This window comes from Triticum dicoccoides, chromosome 3A, assembly GCF_002162155.2.
Source record: "Triticum dicoccoides isolate Atlit2015 ecotype Zavitan chromosome 3A, WEW_v2.0, whole genome shotgun sequence".
Taxonomy (NCBI): Eukaryota; Viridiplantae; Streptophyta; class Magnoliopsida; order Poales; family Poaceae; genus Triticum; species Triticum dicoccoides.
In genome coordinates this window covers 144,783,381-144,799,808 of record NC_041384.1, presented here as the reverse complement: position 1 = coordinate 144,799,808, position 16,428 = coordinate 144,783,381, and the positions used below count along the sequence as shown (strand labels likewise).

The window sequence follows — 16,428 nt, the reverse complement described above, 5'->3', positions numbered from 1 at the left end:
TCCGGGTTTATTAGGCCCCCTCATATTTTGAGCCAAAGTTTGACCATACATTTGTGTAATAAAATATGATTTATATGTAGAAAAAGTGATATCAAACCTTCATTTGAATACGAATCCGACAATATAATTTCTATGACATATCACTTATATTTTGCTAACCAAATCTATGGTCAAAGCTTAACCCAAAATACAAGGGGCCTAATAAACCCTGACGGAGGTAGTAGTTGTCAAGGTCTTCATCATTGTTAGGGGTTGTTACTGTAGTTATTGTGATGACAATTTGTTCCACTGTTTACGTGAATGCTAATTAAACCATTAAATTTTTCTAGTTGCCAAACATGATCAACCTATTTCAAGAAAATAATGAACCTTGGAGATGTGATTCGTTGTAACGCCACAGCTCCTTGTAGGATGTCTACCCCACAAGTCGCACAAAATCACACTGTCAGGCTGAATCCATACCTTTTTCGGGTGGGTGAGAGGGGTGGTGGGGGTGGGGGGTGTTAGGTGTGTCCTTCTTATTACGATTTCCATCAATACTCAAGTTTCAGATGTCTGATTCTGTCTTTTTGTCGAATACACAATATCCAATTCTCTGTCACTTGCTGCATCATTTTTTATATTGCTGCTTATGTTATGCTTTTGTAACTGAAGAGATGAGTGTGTACGTTCCAGTATGGTGTTTTTATTACTGTTTTTGGTGCTACATGATTTGCCTTTCCACATTTTTGAATTATGTCATATCTACAGGTATTGTTGATAATTCAGCATTAGTGAGATCTGAAATAAGTAAAGAATTAGTGAAGACTGCATTAAGTGCCAAGTCCATGATCATGCTTTGATCTGAAGCTTCATTATTTTTATTTTGGTTGATTTCTTGAATGGTAATGCTAGAATTTGTATTAAATATCCATATTTTTTATAGTTCAAGGAGAGCGGCGTTAATGTCCTTCAAGGCCGGAGACAAACAGGGTGCTTTTCGTTATGTGAGGCAGTCTAAATTATTTTCAGAAAGCAGGAACAAATGTGCACAACTATTAGAGAGGGTTGAAGAAGTTATAAGCCTGATTGCTAGTGCTGAATCAACCAAACAGGTACTATAGTTTTACAAGAGACAGATGTCCAATCATAGATAGTCATGTAACCAAAAATGGACATGTTATATAAATAATTAACTCTTTACATGCGGTATCTTCTATTAGGTTTATGAAGCAATCCAAATTGGTATGAAAGCAATGAAGGAGCATAATGTCAGCATGGAGGACATTAATACCCACCTAAAGGAGGTTGATGACCTTGTTGCAGCACAAAGAAAAATTAACACTGCCTTAGGTAAGTTGTCAACTTGGAATTTCCAGCTTCCAGTTGAGGAAGTTTATCTTGTAGACATGAGATAGTTTCTTTTTCCTGTACGTGCTCTCTTTATACGTAGGGAGAAGTAATATGCAATTTGTCAGGAGTTCAGTTATATGCAAAGCTCTGTATAGTCGTAAGTTTGAGATTTTATGGGCTTATTCTTCCGTTGTCAACCAACCTGAAATATAGTGTAAGTCTTGCACATATCGGAACATTCAAAGCCCAACCCAGTCCAAATCTGATCCAACCCAAGTTCCCAAATGTAACTTTAGCCAGGCCAACCTACTGACTGGACTCTTCATTTTGCACCAAACCCAACCAGTCTGAATGGCTATGAAACCTAGTTTCAGATAATTTTGTGTTTTGGTTTGATCATCCGTTGACACGACACATATTTGAGTTCCATGTGCAGTCAGTTTTAGAGATAAAATGGATATGCATTATTTCTCACTGGTATTCATTTCTGTGCAAATGATCATGTTCTTAGTTGTACTTACTAGTCAGCGTGTACATCACTGTCCTAATCTTGTTTATGCTGTAAAATAATATTTTCCATGGTAAAATCATGCATATAGTTACTTATATATTTTATTATCTGGGTTTAGCCTCATAATGTATTTGGTTTAGATTTCTGTGCCCTACATACTATATATATATAGGCCTTTGGGCAACGGAAGCAACTTTATTTTTCCTTAATTTGTGACAAGCCAATGGATCTTTATATGTAGGTAGTCTTTTTTATGTTCTGATCCAATTGTTATGCAGAATCAGCGCCTTTGGATTCATTGGCTGATGAAGAAGATATAGAAGAGGAATTCAGAAACCTCGAAGCAGAATTGGAGGATAAGGTTTCTCCTGTGCATGTTGAAGAACCAGAACCAGTTTTACATGCAAATGACGATTCACCTGATGAAACTGTCGAGTCACTGAGCAATAACCTGTCAAGCATGAAACTTGGGGCCATGTAATGCTCTTTTTTCTACTTGTTGAATGTGACATGTACATCATGTGATTTGGTATGTTTTGGCCTATCAACATGTAATGTATGCCTTCTGATAACTAATATGAGTGACATGAACTTTTATTTGTGATAACTAATATGTGTGCCAGGAACTTTTAGGCCTTGTTTGGTAGCAAGGGGGATAACACCCAGGGCCACAAGCCCCTAGGGGTTATTTTCACATGCACATGAGATTCCTCACCAACCACAGGGAAAATTTCTGCAACCATTTGGCAACAGGCAATAGGGGGAGGAAACCCTTACCACCGAAGCAACCAGAAATTAGAAAAGGCAAGAATCAGAGAACTTCACTGAGAATCAGCATAATTTTCAAATTTTCTTCAATTTAGAAAAAAAAATCAAATACTTCTAAATATTTTCAGAAAAATCACAACAATTAAAAACTTGTCATAAAACTCACTAGTTCCAAACATGCAGAATAATAATAATAATTCAATAACATAATTACTCATTATTGCATCTTGTAGCATTAATCATACATGTCATACATAAAATTTTCTGTCTTACATGAGATTTTCTACCACCAAGCAAATGTACTATCGTATACAAAGACTCGGCTCCGTTACCCTCTTCAAGCATAACTAAGTCATTACATAACATACACTATATACAATACTCAAAATCATACTATTCATTATCTCTATCTCTACGTCTCTACGTACTAATAAACCAACGATTGCTTCTGGTCGTACGTCGTCGACGTTTTTGCATAAAAGTCCCTTTGTTTTTCAGAATTCAACCCGCAGTCCTTTTTTAAGTCATTAAACTGAGATATTGTTTCATTTTTGCAAAAAAACCCTGTACTTTGGTATATTCAACCCGCGGTCCATACGTCTGATTTTATTATTTGGGAGCGGATCAAATCGGCGGCTCGAGCGGCGGCGACGGCGGCGGCTCGAGCTTGCAGGGGCTGGGGGCAGATCCGGAGGCAGGGGTCGCCGGTGACGACGAGGAAGGCGGAGCACGGGCGGATCCATGGCATCCGCGGCTCCTGGGCACAAAGGAGACAGGGAGGCCAGGGAGAGAAGAAGGAAGAAAGGAGGGGTTGTGCGGCGACCTAGCGAGGAGCTCGCCGGAGCTGGGCGAAGGCGGACTGGCGCGGGAGACGGAGGGGTCCGGCGCGGCGGCGCGAAGTCCTTGCAGGTGGAGACAGGCGTCGAAGCAGAGGACGAGAGGATCCCCTGATCCATCCCCTCCTACCCATCCAGCCCTTCCTCGATGGCCCGCGTGCGACGAGCCCCTACGCGGGGTAAGAAGGGGGATCACGCGAGGTGGGGCACTCCAGCCCCCTCCTAGCCCTACCACGGTGAGGCCTCCTTTCCCTCTCTCCCTGCCTGAGCCATAGGCTGGCGGCGCTGAGGTCGATATGCTCATGCACACACTGTTGCTGTGACATGATGACAGCCACAACCCACTTTTTCTTCCAGTTCCTTGTTTTTGTGGTGGATGCATCCATGATTATTTGTTTCAACTATTGATTTTCAGTTTAGTCAATCAAACCCATTCCGATGCTGCTCTTTTACTTGTACAAATAAACTATTGTTCACTAAACTGAGCAGCTAGCTACTGGTGTCTCAAAGATTAAGCACAGGTTGGTACTTATGGTCAGGCCTGCCTCAAGTAGGGGAAGAAGAGGAGGCCTGAAAGAGAGAGGCCACAAGGTAGAAGCCTTTTGATTAGGAGGCAGTCCAGCAAGTTGGACGAACTGCTGATAAAGAGATAATTCTATTCTGAATTTTTATCTGAAAAGCAGGATTGGATCACGGATGTGTGTTGGCTATGTCTCTCATGGTGTGTGGAACCAGTTATTGGTTAATTTCATCTTGTTTGTTGACATTGATGGTGTTGTCCATTGGTTTAAAAGAAATTTGTTGAAGCTAAAGATGAAGAGGAACTCGTGGAAGAGGAAAAGAAATGACATGGTAGAAATTCATTCACACATATCAGGGTCATAGTGAGAGGATTGATCTGCTTGATTCGCTCCTGATGGTCGGTGGATTGTTTCTGGTAGGGCTAAGAGTTCTGTGAAGGTAAGATTTTGATCCAACCTATTAAGCAGTACCACACAAATTACAGGAGAATCTATTGTTTGGTCCAACCTATAAAGTTGCCATATATGCTCAGTTGCTCACAACAGTGCTAATATTAACAAGGTGAATAAACTCACGCTCTAGCGGAAGATATCCTTTATATTTTTGGGGTCAGTGATACCTGTACAAAAACATAAGATGTGTTCCTAGATAACATCTTTCCTCCAAAATAATTTATATATCATCTAGACTTGGTTAGTTGTAACTTTTGCTTTCTGTTCTTTCCACAAGCTTCTGTAGGTTCAAATGACAATTGTTAAATTTTGGGACCTTAAGACTTTTTAGTTGATTGCATCCTAGACCGGGAGGTATAATAGCATATCCTAATTGTCTAATTGATGATTCAGAAAGCTCTGGCTCTACTCATGTATATCAGTTTATATTCAGATTGTGAAGTACTCCTTCTATAAAGAAATATAAGAGAGTTTAGTTCTATAAAACATATTTATATGCAGTTATCCAACAAATTTATGTCCTAAAATCTTACAACTTCTCTTAAGCTGTTTTTTTGCGGGAATACTATATTTGATCATAACCTTGGCTTAAATGCAATTTAATTTCAACCTCAAATTTGGTGATTTTTTAATGGGCACAACTATGTCGGTAGAGGACTAGAGGTTGACAGTTATGAATTTTGTGATAATCTTCGGTTATACTGTTATATATAGCACTTTCCAGGTTATATGGTTCACATTCTCTGAGCCAATTCACAATGACCATTCCAGATTTGGGCCTTGCGTTTTTAAATTATTTTGTAACATTTTGGTTGATCTTTGATGCTGCTCCTTAATTTTTTACATTGACTGGTGTAGAACTAAATGAGTGTTGACATTCAAGGGAAGCCCCAAGCTTTTAAACAGTATATGAATGTTGTTAGTTCGGTCCTTCACAAATAAGTTCCTTGATGTGTGTCACCTCTCATTGCGTATAACATCTGGTCTTTCTATTTTTCATTGATTTTTCTTCTCCCGGTGCACTGAATCTGCAAGGGCGTGTAGACGGCAGGATGAGCAGCAGCATGCCGGTGGTAAGACAGGGCGTGTAGACGGCAGGATGAGCAGCAGCATGCCGGTGGTAAGACAGGGCGTGTTGGCGTACGCGAAGCAGCCATACATGAATCTTGGCGGCGGATGCTTGCTGGCCATAGTGGCAGCACCAATTCAAGCTGGGAGGCGGGAAGCTGGAGTAGCAGGAACGATTGGTCGTCCATTAGGCATGAACCCAACTCCACTGTACTCCCTTTTCTTTCCATAACCAATTCTTTGGAGCAGACATGTGGGTACATTCACATAGCCTGAAGATTGTTTGCTTTTTTTGGTTAGTTTAGATTTAGATTTCTCAGATATTCACTATTTGATCAATCGATCCATGTAAATCTTATTGACATGGTTTGTGGAATGTACCTTTCAGCATTTACCCTGATTAGTTAAATCCCTAGCTGGTGATAAGAGGAAGAGGATGATCAGGAAAGCATGGAGTTAAGTGAATCAGTACAGGAAGAAAGGCTGTTCAGAAAAAAATAGTAGAGGAAGAAAGGGAGGAGCATCACTCAAGGTTGGGCTTGGTGGCCTCGACGCCTATTACCTCCTCTATGCCAAGCCTCACATCACCTAGTTATTATGTTATCTACTCCCTCCGTTCCGAATTACTCGTCGCAGAAATGGATGTATCTAGAACATCTAGATACATCCATTTCTGCGACGAGTAATTTGGAACGGAGGGAGTACTTCCATGGATTTACTGGCGTATAGAAATATGACTATCTGATGTACACGTATGACTTAGCTGAGTTCCCTCTTTATGTAACAAGGCTCTCTTTTAAAGTTGTTTCGCTGTCCTCGTTCCTCGTGATCTCGGAATCAGTATTTAGTTGATAACTGTGCTAACAAAGGATAGTTTGCGAACAAGATTCTCACCCCTTATATTTATTTTGGCATGGAAAAGCACTGTAATTAAATCTGTTGAGTACGCCCTTATGGCAGACTAGCAGTAATCTTCATATGAATGGACCTTGAATGTTGTTATTGATAAAGAGCTGAATATAAGATATGTTTACAATTATGTGAGGAAGCGAGCATCGATTATAAGGAGGTAGAGATGTCCATGGTGGAGCTGGCGGACAGTATGGTACGTATAAGAGAACCGCGAGTGGCCGAGTACCAACTGCAGCGGCTTGGCTGCGTCTGAAAGTGGTAGCAATTCTGGGCCAGCAAAGCTCAACCACGAATCCACGATGCCGAGATGTACAGCGCCGCCTGCTCCGATGGGAGCGGGCTTCCGGAGCATCACAAGGAGCTAATTAAGGAGCCACATTACGTTAGTATTGCAGCGCACCAGACATGCTTAATTTTTCTATGAGCCAGGTTCAATTAATTAGTATTTTCTTTTAGGTATTCTTAGTGCAAAAATGTCAAAAAAGTGGATGAACTACCAGGTAAAACCGTAACAACGGTATATTCTCAACTATCAAGCCTTTTGATTTGAAAAAATATAGTCACAATTATCTTCCGTGTGCATGTAAATTTCCATGAAAATTGACGAGATTTGTGCGACATTTAAAAAAATCATGATAATTTTTTTCTGGAGCATTAAAACATCAATCATAAAAAACATTTTTTGTGCAAATTTACAAGTTCTTGAAGCATCATGAATATGTGTAGTTTCAAACAATCCATTTGGTACGATCAATCTTTTTTTGTGAATCTAAATAAGATCCTTTTCCTTCGCTAAATAGCTTCAACATGGAGACTCTAATAGAGTAGAACTATATTTTGCGACTGGCTGGACAATTTGGACGTGATAGTAGGAGATAAACCACGCAAGAAATAGGACAAAAACTTGACCGATAAGAAGGAAGGATGTCCAACAAAAATATGGTGATAACGCATGAATACCGGTGCTAGTCGACCGATTCAAAGGTTCCTGAGTAAAATGAATAGATACCAGACATAATTACTCTGACATTTGTACTACTGTTATTACATGCCATACAATTACAAGCTCGAAAATGCTGTGAGAACCGGGAACACAAAATCATATGGCAAAAAACCTAGAAAGCCTACGCGTGCTTAGTACCGTGGATAAACATTATAGCTACACTACTATGCTTAGATCGCACATAGTAGTTAGAAGTGGTTTGCATATAATCAAACAATAAATTTGTGCATGAAATTATTTGTTTTGTAAAATTAATGATATAGTAGTTGAATGCAATCATTGAAGGTTTTTTAAAGAGAAATACAGTACCAGCGAGCTCCACATCGGTATCGGTCTACCTAATCATATATCAATGGCAAATATTAACATGGTCCCTCTTACCCCCTCTTTTTTGCATGTGAGGTAAGAAGGTAAGAGTTAATCAGACCATCAATTAATGAGATCAACGGCTCGGATCTATTATATACTCTTACCTCTTATGTGAAAAGAGGAGCTAAGAGGAAGCATGTTAAAACTACTCTATATCAATGACACAGGGGAGTTGGGGTTTGAATTTGATGAATAAAGCAAAATAAGATCATGCAATCGGATTCGATTCATTAATTGAAGGTGAAAATTGTGGACACACAATTAAAAGAAATAACTCGAGACTACAACTACATTTGTTTCATAGTGGGAATGTCAAATGAAGCAATGCCACTTAAGAAAAATATCATAACTTCATGGCTAAAGAGACTTGGACAAGATAAACAAAGTGAAAAAAAAAATCTACATGTATTTAAGTAATATATCTACATCAAGGTAGCCCTCAATTCATACATTAATAGCTATAAATATGCATTTCCTTATCAAACTATCATATTTAATTAACGAATGTTTCCACGTGAGAATTCTCAAAAGTTCTTTTATCTTTATACCACAACTGCACATCCAAATTATCTCACCTTGAGCACTCTATTCTTTTAATAGAAGTGTGATTTTTTCTATCCCGGTGCAACGCACGGGCATATTTACTAGTAGTGTCCTACTTTATGCAACCATTGCTCTAACATCTTGAGTTTCCAGTGTACTGCAAAACAAGATGTTACGCTCAATGATAGAGAAATCACATTATATAGCGTTATCAGCAAATAAAACAAGCTCATTGCTGTTCAAGCTTTTTCGAAACCGTTTCTGTGCAGAGTCATACTGCTGCTGCTACTTTCCCTAATCCTCATCGTGTTGCTGCCTGTCTCTCCTGTTAATAAGATATTTTCTACTCTATTAGTCAAGTCACAGTTGCAAGATCAAGTATCCCACAAATCAAGAAGATCTAAAGAACAAAAAAAGGAAAGCGGAAGAGAGGAAATTGCCCAGCATCATCCATCTATATGATCATGTGGACTCCATAATCCACGACCTGCAGCGAAATTAAACCACAAAGACGGTGAGAAAATGTCGAACCCAACCTTGGTTCTTGACTATTGTTCTCAAGGCCCATTGCAAAGAGAGCCTTGGCTCAGTGGTTGGGCATGCGGTTGTGCAGCCTAACGACCTGAGTTTAATTCCTAGAATTGACAGGTGATGCACGGGGGTTTTCTCCCATTTATTGAGGATCAAGTTTGATGTGTGGTGGAACCACTCATCAAAAAATATCTTGATACTCATTAAAAAAAATTCTGACCATGTTTATCTTGGTACTCATACTAAAATGGCCGTATGCATCCCTAGTTGGTGCAGAGGCCGGGGAAGTGAAATTCTTCCCCAATTTTAAGGCCCTCCCGGAAAATAGGATCAGCCCCCGCGTCGTCCTCCTCTAGGGCGACTCGGGCGGGGCATCTCACCCCCGGTGCAAGGACTCTTCCCGGCGTTCACCCATCCACCGCCGCCTAACACATCCCTGGGAAAAGCCCGCTCGGATCTGGCGGCGGCGGGTCATGGCTCTTCGGGCATTGTTACCCCTCGAACTGGGGGATCGGGTGGTGGCCGACAGCGCAGCGCTACCACGGCGCGCGTCGCCGAGCTCTGATGTGGAGGGGACGGCGGTGGTTGCGGGCGGATGCCGTCGGCCCGGTGCTCCTGGTACGTACGTGCAGCGGCAGAACAGGGTGTGGCGGCGCGGCTCCGTCGGTGGTTGGGCGTGTTTGTGAGGCCCGGTGGCTGGCTACCGGCCATGGTCACCGGGATGCGGACGGCGCAATGGAGGGTGTGGCACGCTGGCAACTGGGCGGAGACGCCCTTGTCTAGGTCTTTGACACCGCGGGCAACTCCGGGGGAAACCCTAGATCTCATTGCGATCGAGCGATGGCGGTGCTTTAGCATCGTAGTCCCTCTTGAGGGCCTCGTTTTTTGGAGTTTGCTCAGGTTCAAGGGACCAGCGGCGCTGGAGGTGCACGGCCTGGTGGCGCGACTGCCGATGAAAATCGCGCCGACTTCGGTCATGGCGGACGATGGCGGCGTCTCCGATGTTGTTTCCTTGTTGAGGCATTGTCGTTGCAGTTTGCGTCATCATGCTCGGGATGCTTCGGGGGAAACCCTAGATCTGGGCCTACCGGATCAGACGATGACGACGGCTTTGGTGTCGTTCTCCCTGGACATCGCTTTGGAGCAAGTGCTGGTTGGAGGGGACTACTGGAGGAGCGGTGTTACATCTACCGCAAGGCCAACGGCGGATCCCGACGGCATGGCACCGCGGAGGTTCGACGATGGGCGCGTATTGGAGATGGACTCGCGCAGGAGGAGGAAGCTGTCTGGCGTCATGGTGGCGTTGATGGCAGATAGGCCTGTCAAGGTCGATGCATCAGTTCTGCTCTGAGGATGGACCAAGAGAAGATGGAGGTGCCGGCCCTTGTAGTGTGCGGTGCTCACTGGGAGTGTGCCAGACCGGTGTGGGACTCAATCCAGGTAGTGGCTTGGATGAGACACCCGGCTTTAGATGTTAGGTTTTTGTGCGATGTCTGTTTGGTATTAGGCCCGGACATTCGGCACGCCTTCATCAAGGGGTTAGGAGTAGCAACAACATTGCTAAGATGGTGGCTTCTGGCTTATTGATGTATCATCTTGTATGGTCTTTGTGAATAATTAATAATATGGCTGCATGCATCGTCCAGATGCAGAGGCCGGGGATACATCCTCCTTTTCTAAAAAAAATTAGATTGGTGACAAGAAGCAACAGTCACGGACAAATGGACAATGGAGGGACTAGTTTGCAGTTGACGATTAGTAATTATTGCTTTCAAACAACAATTGTGCTTTCCCTACACATAAACAGGTAACAAAATCAGTTCTATTCTACATCTGATCTTACCCTCTTTTTTATCGAAGGAAACCATGTTTCTTCTCTCTGAACCAAAACTTCATATAATTGCTCATGTGAAGCATGGCACAAACAGAGACACTACACTTAAATTTGAGTGCCTATATTGGATAGGAGTACCCATTATGACTGCAGAGAGCCAATAGCTAGAAAACACTCTTGTTAAAAGCATTGTCGATCCATATACAATTGCAACTGGTAATAACCAACAACAAAAGATTCAGATAATTGCCAACATATCATGCTAGGATGACTCAGGGTGATCTAAAGTTAATAAGCGCCATAAGGTTTTCAATTTTTCATGAAGCATTTGTTGAAAAGGCTTAGAAAATAAATTTTAAAGCACAAACTATTGCTCAAACAGAGACATGGTAGATCAGCCACATCAAAATGTTATTAACCTACCAGCATAGTCATTAATCCAAAATGGCGGATACTAAGCTTAGCACATCTAAATACATCTTTCAGTTGCTTTCATCAAGACTAGTTCAATCAAATACAGTAAGTGCAAAAAATATTTCTACTGAAAAGGAAATGACAAGGCAGGACATAAAAATCACCAACCACATCTCTAGTTGACAAGTCGTTCAGTTGATACCAACCAATAAATTTAAGCTTCCTCACATATTGAGATTGCGCGCCACTGAACACGGCGCCATTACTAAGCGTCTTCGGATAAAGCAAAAGACTTGCTAATGTCAGAGGGCACCTCCATTCAACACACAATCCAATACTTGTCAGTTTAGGGCACAACGATTTGCCCTCTTCCGAATATAGCCAACACAGATGCATCAATCCTACCATGATTGAAACCACCCACCAATAAATTTTCCCTTCTCATAATACTAAAACATTGTGCATATACTAATTGAGCAACAAGATACAATCGAAGAGGATTGACTTAAAAACATTGATTTGTGCAAAATGAGCCTTAGGATCTAATACAAGGTAATGACAACTCTCCTCATGCATGTTGCGCAATATAATCAAACAAGCTTGCCTATGTGTGACCTTGCAATACACCACTCTGTATATGTGATTGTAATAGTATGCTTAGCAGAATAATGACATACTACTCCATGCATGAAATTCAGTTTTGTATGCGCTACCCTCAAACAATGCTCAAACAAAACAATGCAATATTAGAACACAAGACCAGAACATTGGTTCTTCTTCAGCCACAAGGATAAGAAGTATCCGACCAACACTCATAATAATAGAGCAACCACTACAGTCTGCAGGTTTCCGGATGGCAACCAGCTAGGACAAACAGATCTTCGTGAAGCACTGCCTCATGGCGAGGAGGATGACGCTGGGGTGGAAGAGGAGGTGGAGGGGATAACCTTGGTTGCAGAGGGGAGAACCATGGAAGATGGAAGATGAGGACCCCGGTCTGTTGCCAGAGAGGAGGAGCGAGTGGAGGCAGTTCTCTCAAGGGAGGGGTGGGGGGCGTCGCTTTCCGGTCGCTGGACGGAGAAGCGTAGAGCTGGAGGCCGGAGGATGACTGGAGGCGGTAGGCGTCGCCTCTCGGTCACAACTAGCAAGAGAGAGCGAGCGAGTCGAGGGTTTTCTCCCTGACCTGTCGACATCGGGAGATCTTATCCAGGGAAAGGCCGAGGAAAGCCCAGGGGCCTTCACCCCTCGCGTGCTACCAAAATGGCACGGTCTGCTGCCCTGGGCCAACTCAGCCTCGTGCTTTTCTGAACCAGGGAAATGGCGGGGATCCCCCCGGGATACCTTTCAACCAAACGAGGCCTTATATGTTTTATCTTTCACGAACCTCAGACCTCAGAGCCTGTACTGTTTGAAGCACATGGCTCATGTTTATAGTGAGAGCGTCCCCAGGTTTTATTGCACTAATATTCAATTTACCGATGGTTTGTTACTACAATATGGGAGCAACTCTAGCAGATGCGCAATAATGGTTGGATTGCCCTAGTAACCGCCCATATGGCATTCGAGGCAAAAAAACCTGGTTTAGCAGGTTCGACATACCGGCCTAGGCCTCCACATTTTCTGCAAAGTGCTTCAAATAGTGGGGGTGTTGCTATGGAGTGAGCTCCAAACCCAATAGCCTACGGAGGAGGGAAACTTCAATTTGTTTTCTTCCAACCGCTTTTGCTTCTGTCAATGGCACATTTGTTCGTACGACTGCCGCTTCGACTCTTGTGAATGGTACAACGGCATTTCCGCCACACACCACCCCTCCCCTCCCCCCGTGCGTGCCAATTCCATCCCCGGTTGCTGTCGGAGCGCGCTCTTTCATGAACATATAAACCGGCACACCCTCAGCTCGCCAGCACCCCACATCAGCCGCCTTTCTCGTCCGCCGACGCTAGTCATCACGCGTCTTCCCTATCACCGTCACACTCATTCCCATCTGCCAACCACTTGCCCGTGGTATTGCTTGCCTCCTTCTCGCCGACGGAAGCATCTACTTTCCTCTTCTTCCACTCGTCGGCGACAGAGGCATTGGGGCCACTCCGGCCACGACCTTCCTCGCCTTGCGTCATTGGTGGCTTGCTGAAGTGATAAAGGAGAAAGGAGGGAAGGGCTCTAGGACGCTGTAACGCCCTAGCCAAACCCATTGGTTCTTGGCTATTGCATTTGGGATCTAGATTGGCCCACATACCAACACTTGTCTTTCATGCGCACTTTGTCCTCACTCATGCGCACCCAGGATTAACTTCCGGGCCGGTCACCCACCTTTGAGGTTCCTTTCGGATGGGCTCCTGGAGAAGAAGGTGCACCTTGTTGATATTAGTAGCCTATCATTCCTATTAAGCATGGATGTGACAAGCGCAAAGCTTGCAACAATAGTGATCCAAACGGAGGTGGGAGAAATGTTAGTAGATTTGCAAGAGGAGTGCGGAAGTGGGGAAAACACCTCTATTTCCCCTCTCTTTATATCCCAAGGGGAAACCCAAGCAACAACCTCCACGAATTGACACGTGTCCCATTTCCTCCGTGGTTTCCCATTACGCGAGATATGGGCATGAAGACCTAGGCCTGATCATCATGACGCAACCATCAAGCAAAACCAACTGATCGTTCCCCTACCTTTTATGGTAGTGATGACGGGGCATGAAAAGGCAAGGGGCAATGACGCATCAATTCCTGTAGCTAGTGGTGGACAATTTGAAGCTGCAAAGCCATGGATACGTAGGCCGCGAAGATGCAAGACGCAGACCACGAAGCCACAAAAACATGGGTTGCAAAGCCACAAAGATGCAGGTCACAAAGCCGCGGAGATGCAGGTTAAGAAGTCATAAAAATTGCAAGCTGCAAAGACACATGTCACAGCCGTGAAGATGCATGCCGAGAAGCCACAAAGATGTCGCTTTAAAGCCATGGCACTAGAAACTATAGGCTGTGGAGCCTTGAGGCCGCGGAAACCTGAGGTCAGAGGCTCCGAGGCCTTGACGATATACTCTTGGAGGCCGAACAATCGCCTAGCCTGATGATTTTCAAATCCAGGCTCCCAGAAGATGGGTTGCACCTATCTCCAATACGAAAGGAGCCCGCCTAGGTTCCGTTCTCAGGAGTGCAAGACTATAAAAGTCTAGACAAACTTGGGGGCTACTGGTGCGACAATATACTGGGGGTAGCCCATGAGCCAGGCGGCCCGGCATTGGGCCAACCTCAAGGTTCAGGCGGCCTGGCGGTCGTCCTATCCAAGCAGGCAATCCAGGGGCCCGACTCGAAGGTAGAGCATCATCTTGATGTGCAAGCCAAGGCTCCCTCGTTGGTAGGTCGTTTATGATCCATGTAAACCCTAGGGTTAGTCAGAGGCATCTGTTCCATTGTACATAGACCTTGGTACGTAGTCATCATCATCATCGACTTATAACCCCCTCACACGAGGTGCTTCCACATCAATCCAAAACAAAACAAGCATAGAGTACTACCTCACCATGAGGGACCGAACCTAGGTAAACCACCCGTGTGAACTCTCCACTAGTACTTCAGGTTACGCTTGCCACCCTACCGAGGGTAGTGATGGTTTTATACATCGTCAGGTTTCCCTCGTCTTATGTAACGACCTTTCCCATATGATCCGAGGCATCTGGTGGTGGGGAAAAAGAGCATAAAGGGGTTCATTAGTTATTTTTTTCCAACTAAGCATAAATGTCATGTTAGTACGGGATTTCATGACTTATCGTTATTTGATCAGATGCTTTTGGCTAGACAAGCGTGGGGCTTACTAGAGAAGTCAGAGTCGGTGAAGTATTACCTCAATGGTCACCTATTATACACTTCTTTCCCATGTTTCTCTTACACGTCGTAGCAAGGAATTGTTCCTGGGTTGGAATTGTTGAAGAGATGAGTCATATGGAGAGTGTACTATGTGAAGAATGTCAACATTGGAGCGATAGTTGGGTTCCTAGATGTACGGGCCAAAAATATTTCGTAAAAGAATAGATCGAGACTAAAATGGGTTTCTGACCTCATGATACTGAACACAAATAGGTGGGATGAGGCTATAATTAGACATCTATTGTATTCCCATGATTCTGAAGCAGTTATTGACATTCATGTTCCTAGTATTTCTTTTCTGCTTGGCATTATGAGAAGAATGGTGTTTCTTGGTTAGTAGTGCATATAAATTGGCACTAGGTGAGCAAATGTCTTCTGATGATACAATACAATCAAGTGGGGTTGGTGATGAGGTAGGAGTCTATGTAACCTAGTCTGGAAAGCTGATATACCTCCAAAAGTTAGTGTTTGTGCTTGGAGGCAATAGCGGCGCCATGCCCCAGGCAGGCCGGGCCATGGCCTGGGGCGTGGCCTCAATTATGTTCATTGACTGTAGCGTGCACGCACTATTTGACACTGTAGCTCACTATTGGCATGGGGCTTGCCCAGGGCATTGCCCCATCCTAGGTTGCCACTGCTTGGAGGGTAGCTACTAATAGTCTGGCAATGTAGTCGTCTAGACTCTGATATCATCAGATTGCATGTAGTATGTGTACCATCCGTGGATATGGAGAAGAGAATGTTTTCCATACACTTATTGTGTGTCCTAATCCTGACCACTTCACCTTGCAGTTCGGGACATACGAAATCTGCATGGAGAGAATTTGCTTAAAGTGGAGGAGACGGACTGGTTATTCATTTTATTGGATAAGCTTGATTAAAAGGTTTGTATGAAATTGTTGCTTTTGTTTTGGATAATGTAACACATCCGGGTGATACTTGGGGATCGAAAGGCATCTATTCGGCTGTGTAGTCAAATGTGACCGAATTTAACTGGATCTTATTTGTTCAAGTTCAATTAGTAGGTTAGCATTACTCATGTACAGTGTGTGCTTGGATTAACATGAACTGAATTTCAATGCGTAGTGGATTAATTTTAGTGCCAATGTGTAGTTATCTTACACTACTAGGAAAATGCTTATACATAGAAGTTTAGCAGTAGCATTCGTTTGGGCCCCCATGCTACTAGTAATTTGCAATAGTGCTGGTTACAAAGCGCGCTACTGGTACGACTTAGAAGTAGCCTTGGTTAGCATGAGCAATGCTGCTATTATGTGGGCCACAGGGCCAAAACGGAAGCCCACTTAGCTATAGCGTGACCTGTCCACTGATGTCTACTACACAACCTTCTTCTTGTAGACGTTGTTGGGCCTCCAAGTGCAGAGGTTTGTAGGACAGTAGCAAATTTCCCTCAAGTGGATGACCTAAGGTTTATCAATCCGTAGGAGGTATAGGATGAAGATGGTCTCTCT

The 16,428-nt window shown here is 43.6% G+C and overlaps 1 protein-coding gene and 1 long non-coding RNA gene across 3 annotated transcripts in view; both read left to right on the top strand.

The window, feature by feature from the left end:
• LOC119267639 overlaps positions 1–2,447 on the top strand; it is a 4,058-nt gene extending 1,611 nt beyond the window's left edge. For both annotated transcript variants that reach the window (XM_037549065.1, XM_037549064.1), the window contains exons 6-8: positions 926–1,094; positions 1,203–1,332; positions 2,122–2,447. In XM_037549065.1, the coding sequence (XP_037404962.1) occupies positions 926–1,094; positions 1,203–1,332; positions 2,122–2,324 (502 nt within the window). In that variant the 3' untranslated portion in view covers positions 2,325–2,447. The remainder of the gene's footprint in view (positions 1–925; positions 1,095–1,202; positions 1,333–2,121) is intronic.
• A 771-nt stretch (positions 2,448–3,218) lies between these two features.
• Positions 3,219–6,310, top strand: LOC119267638. The gene is made up of 2 exons (XR_005132525.1): positions 3,219–4,038; positions 4,131–6,310. It is a non-coding gene; the product is annotated as an uncharacterized LOC119267638 (long non-coding RNA).
• The last annotated feature ends 10,118 nt before the right edge of the window (positions 6,311–16,428 follow it).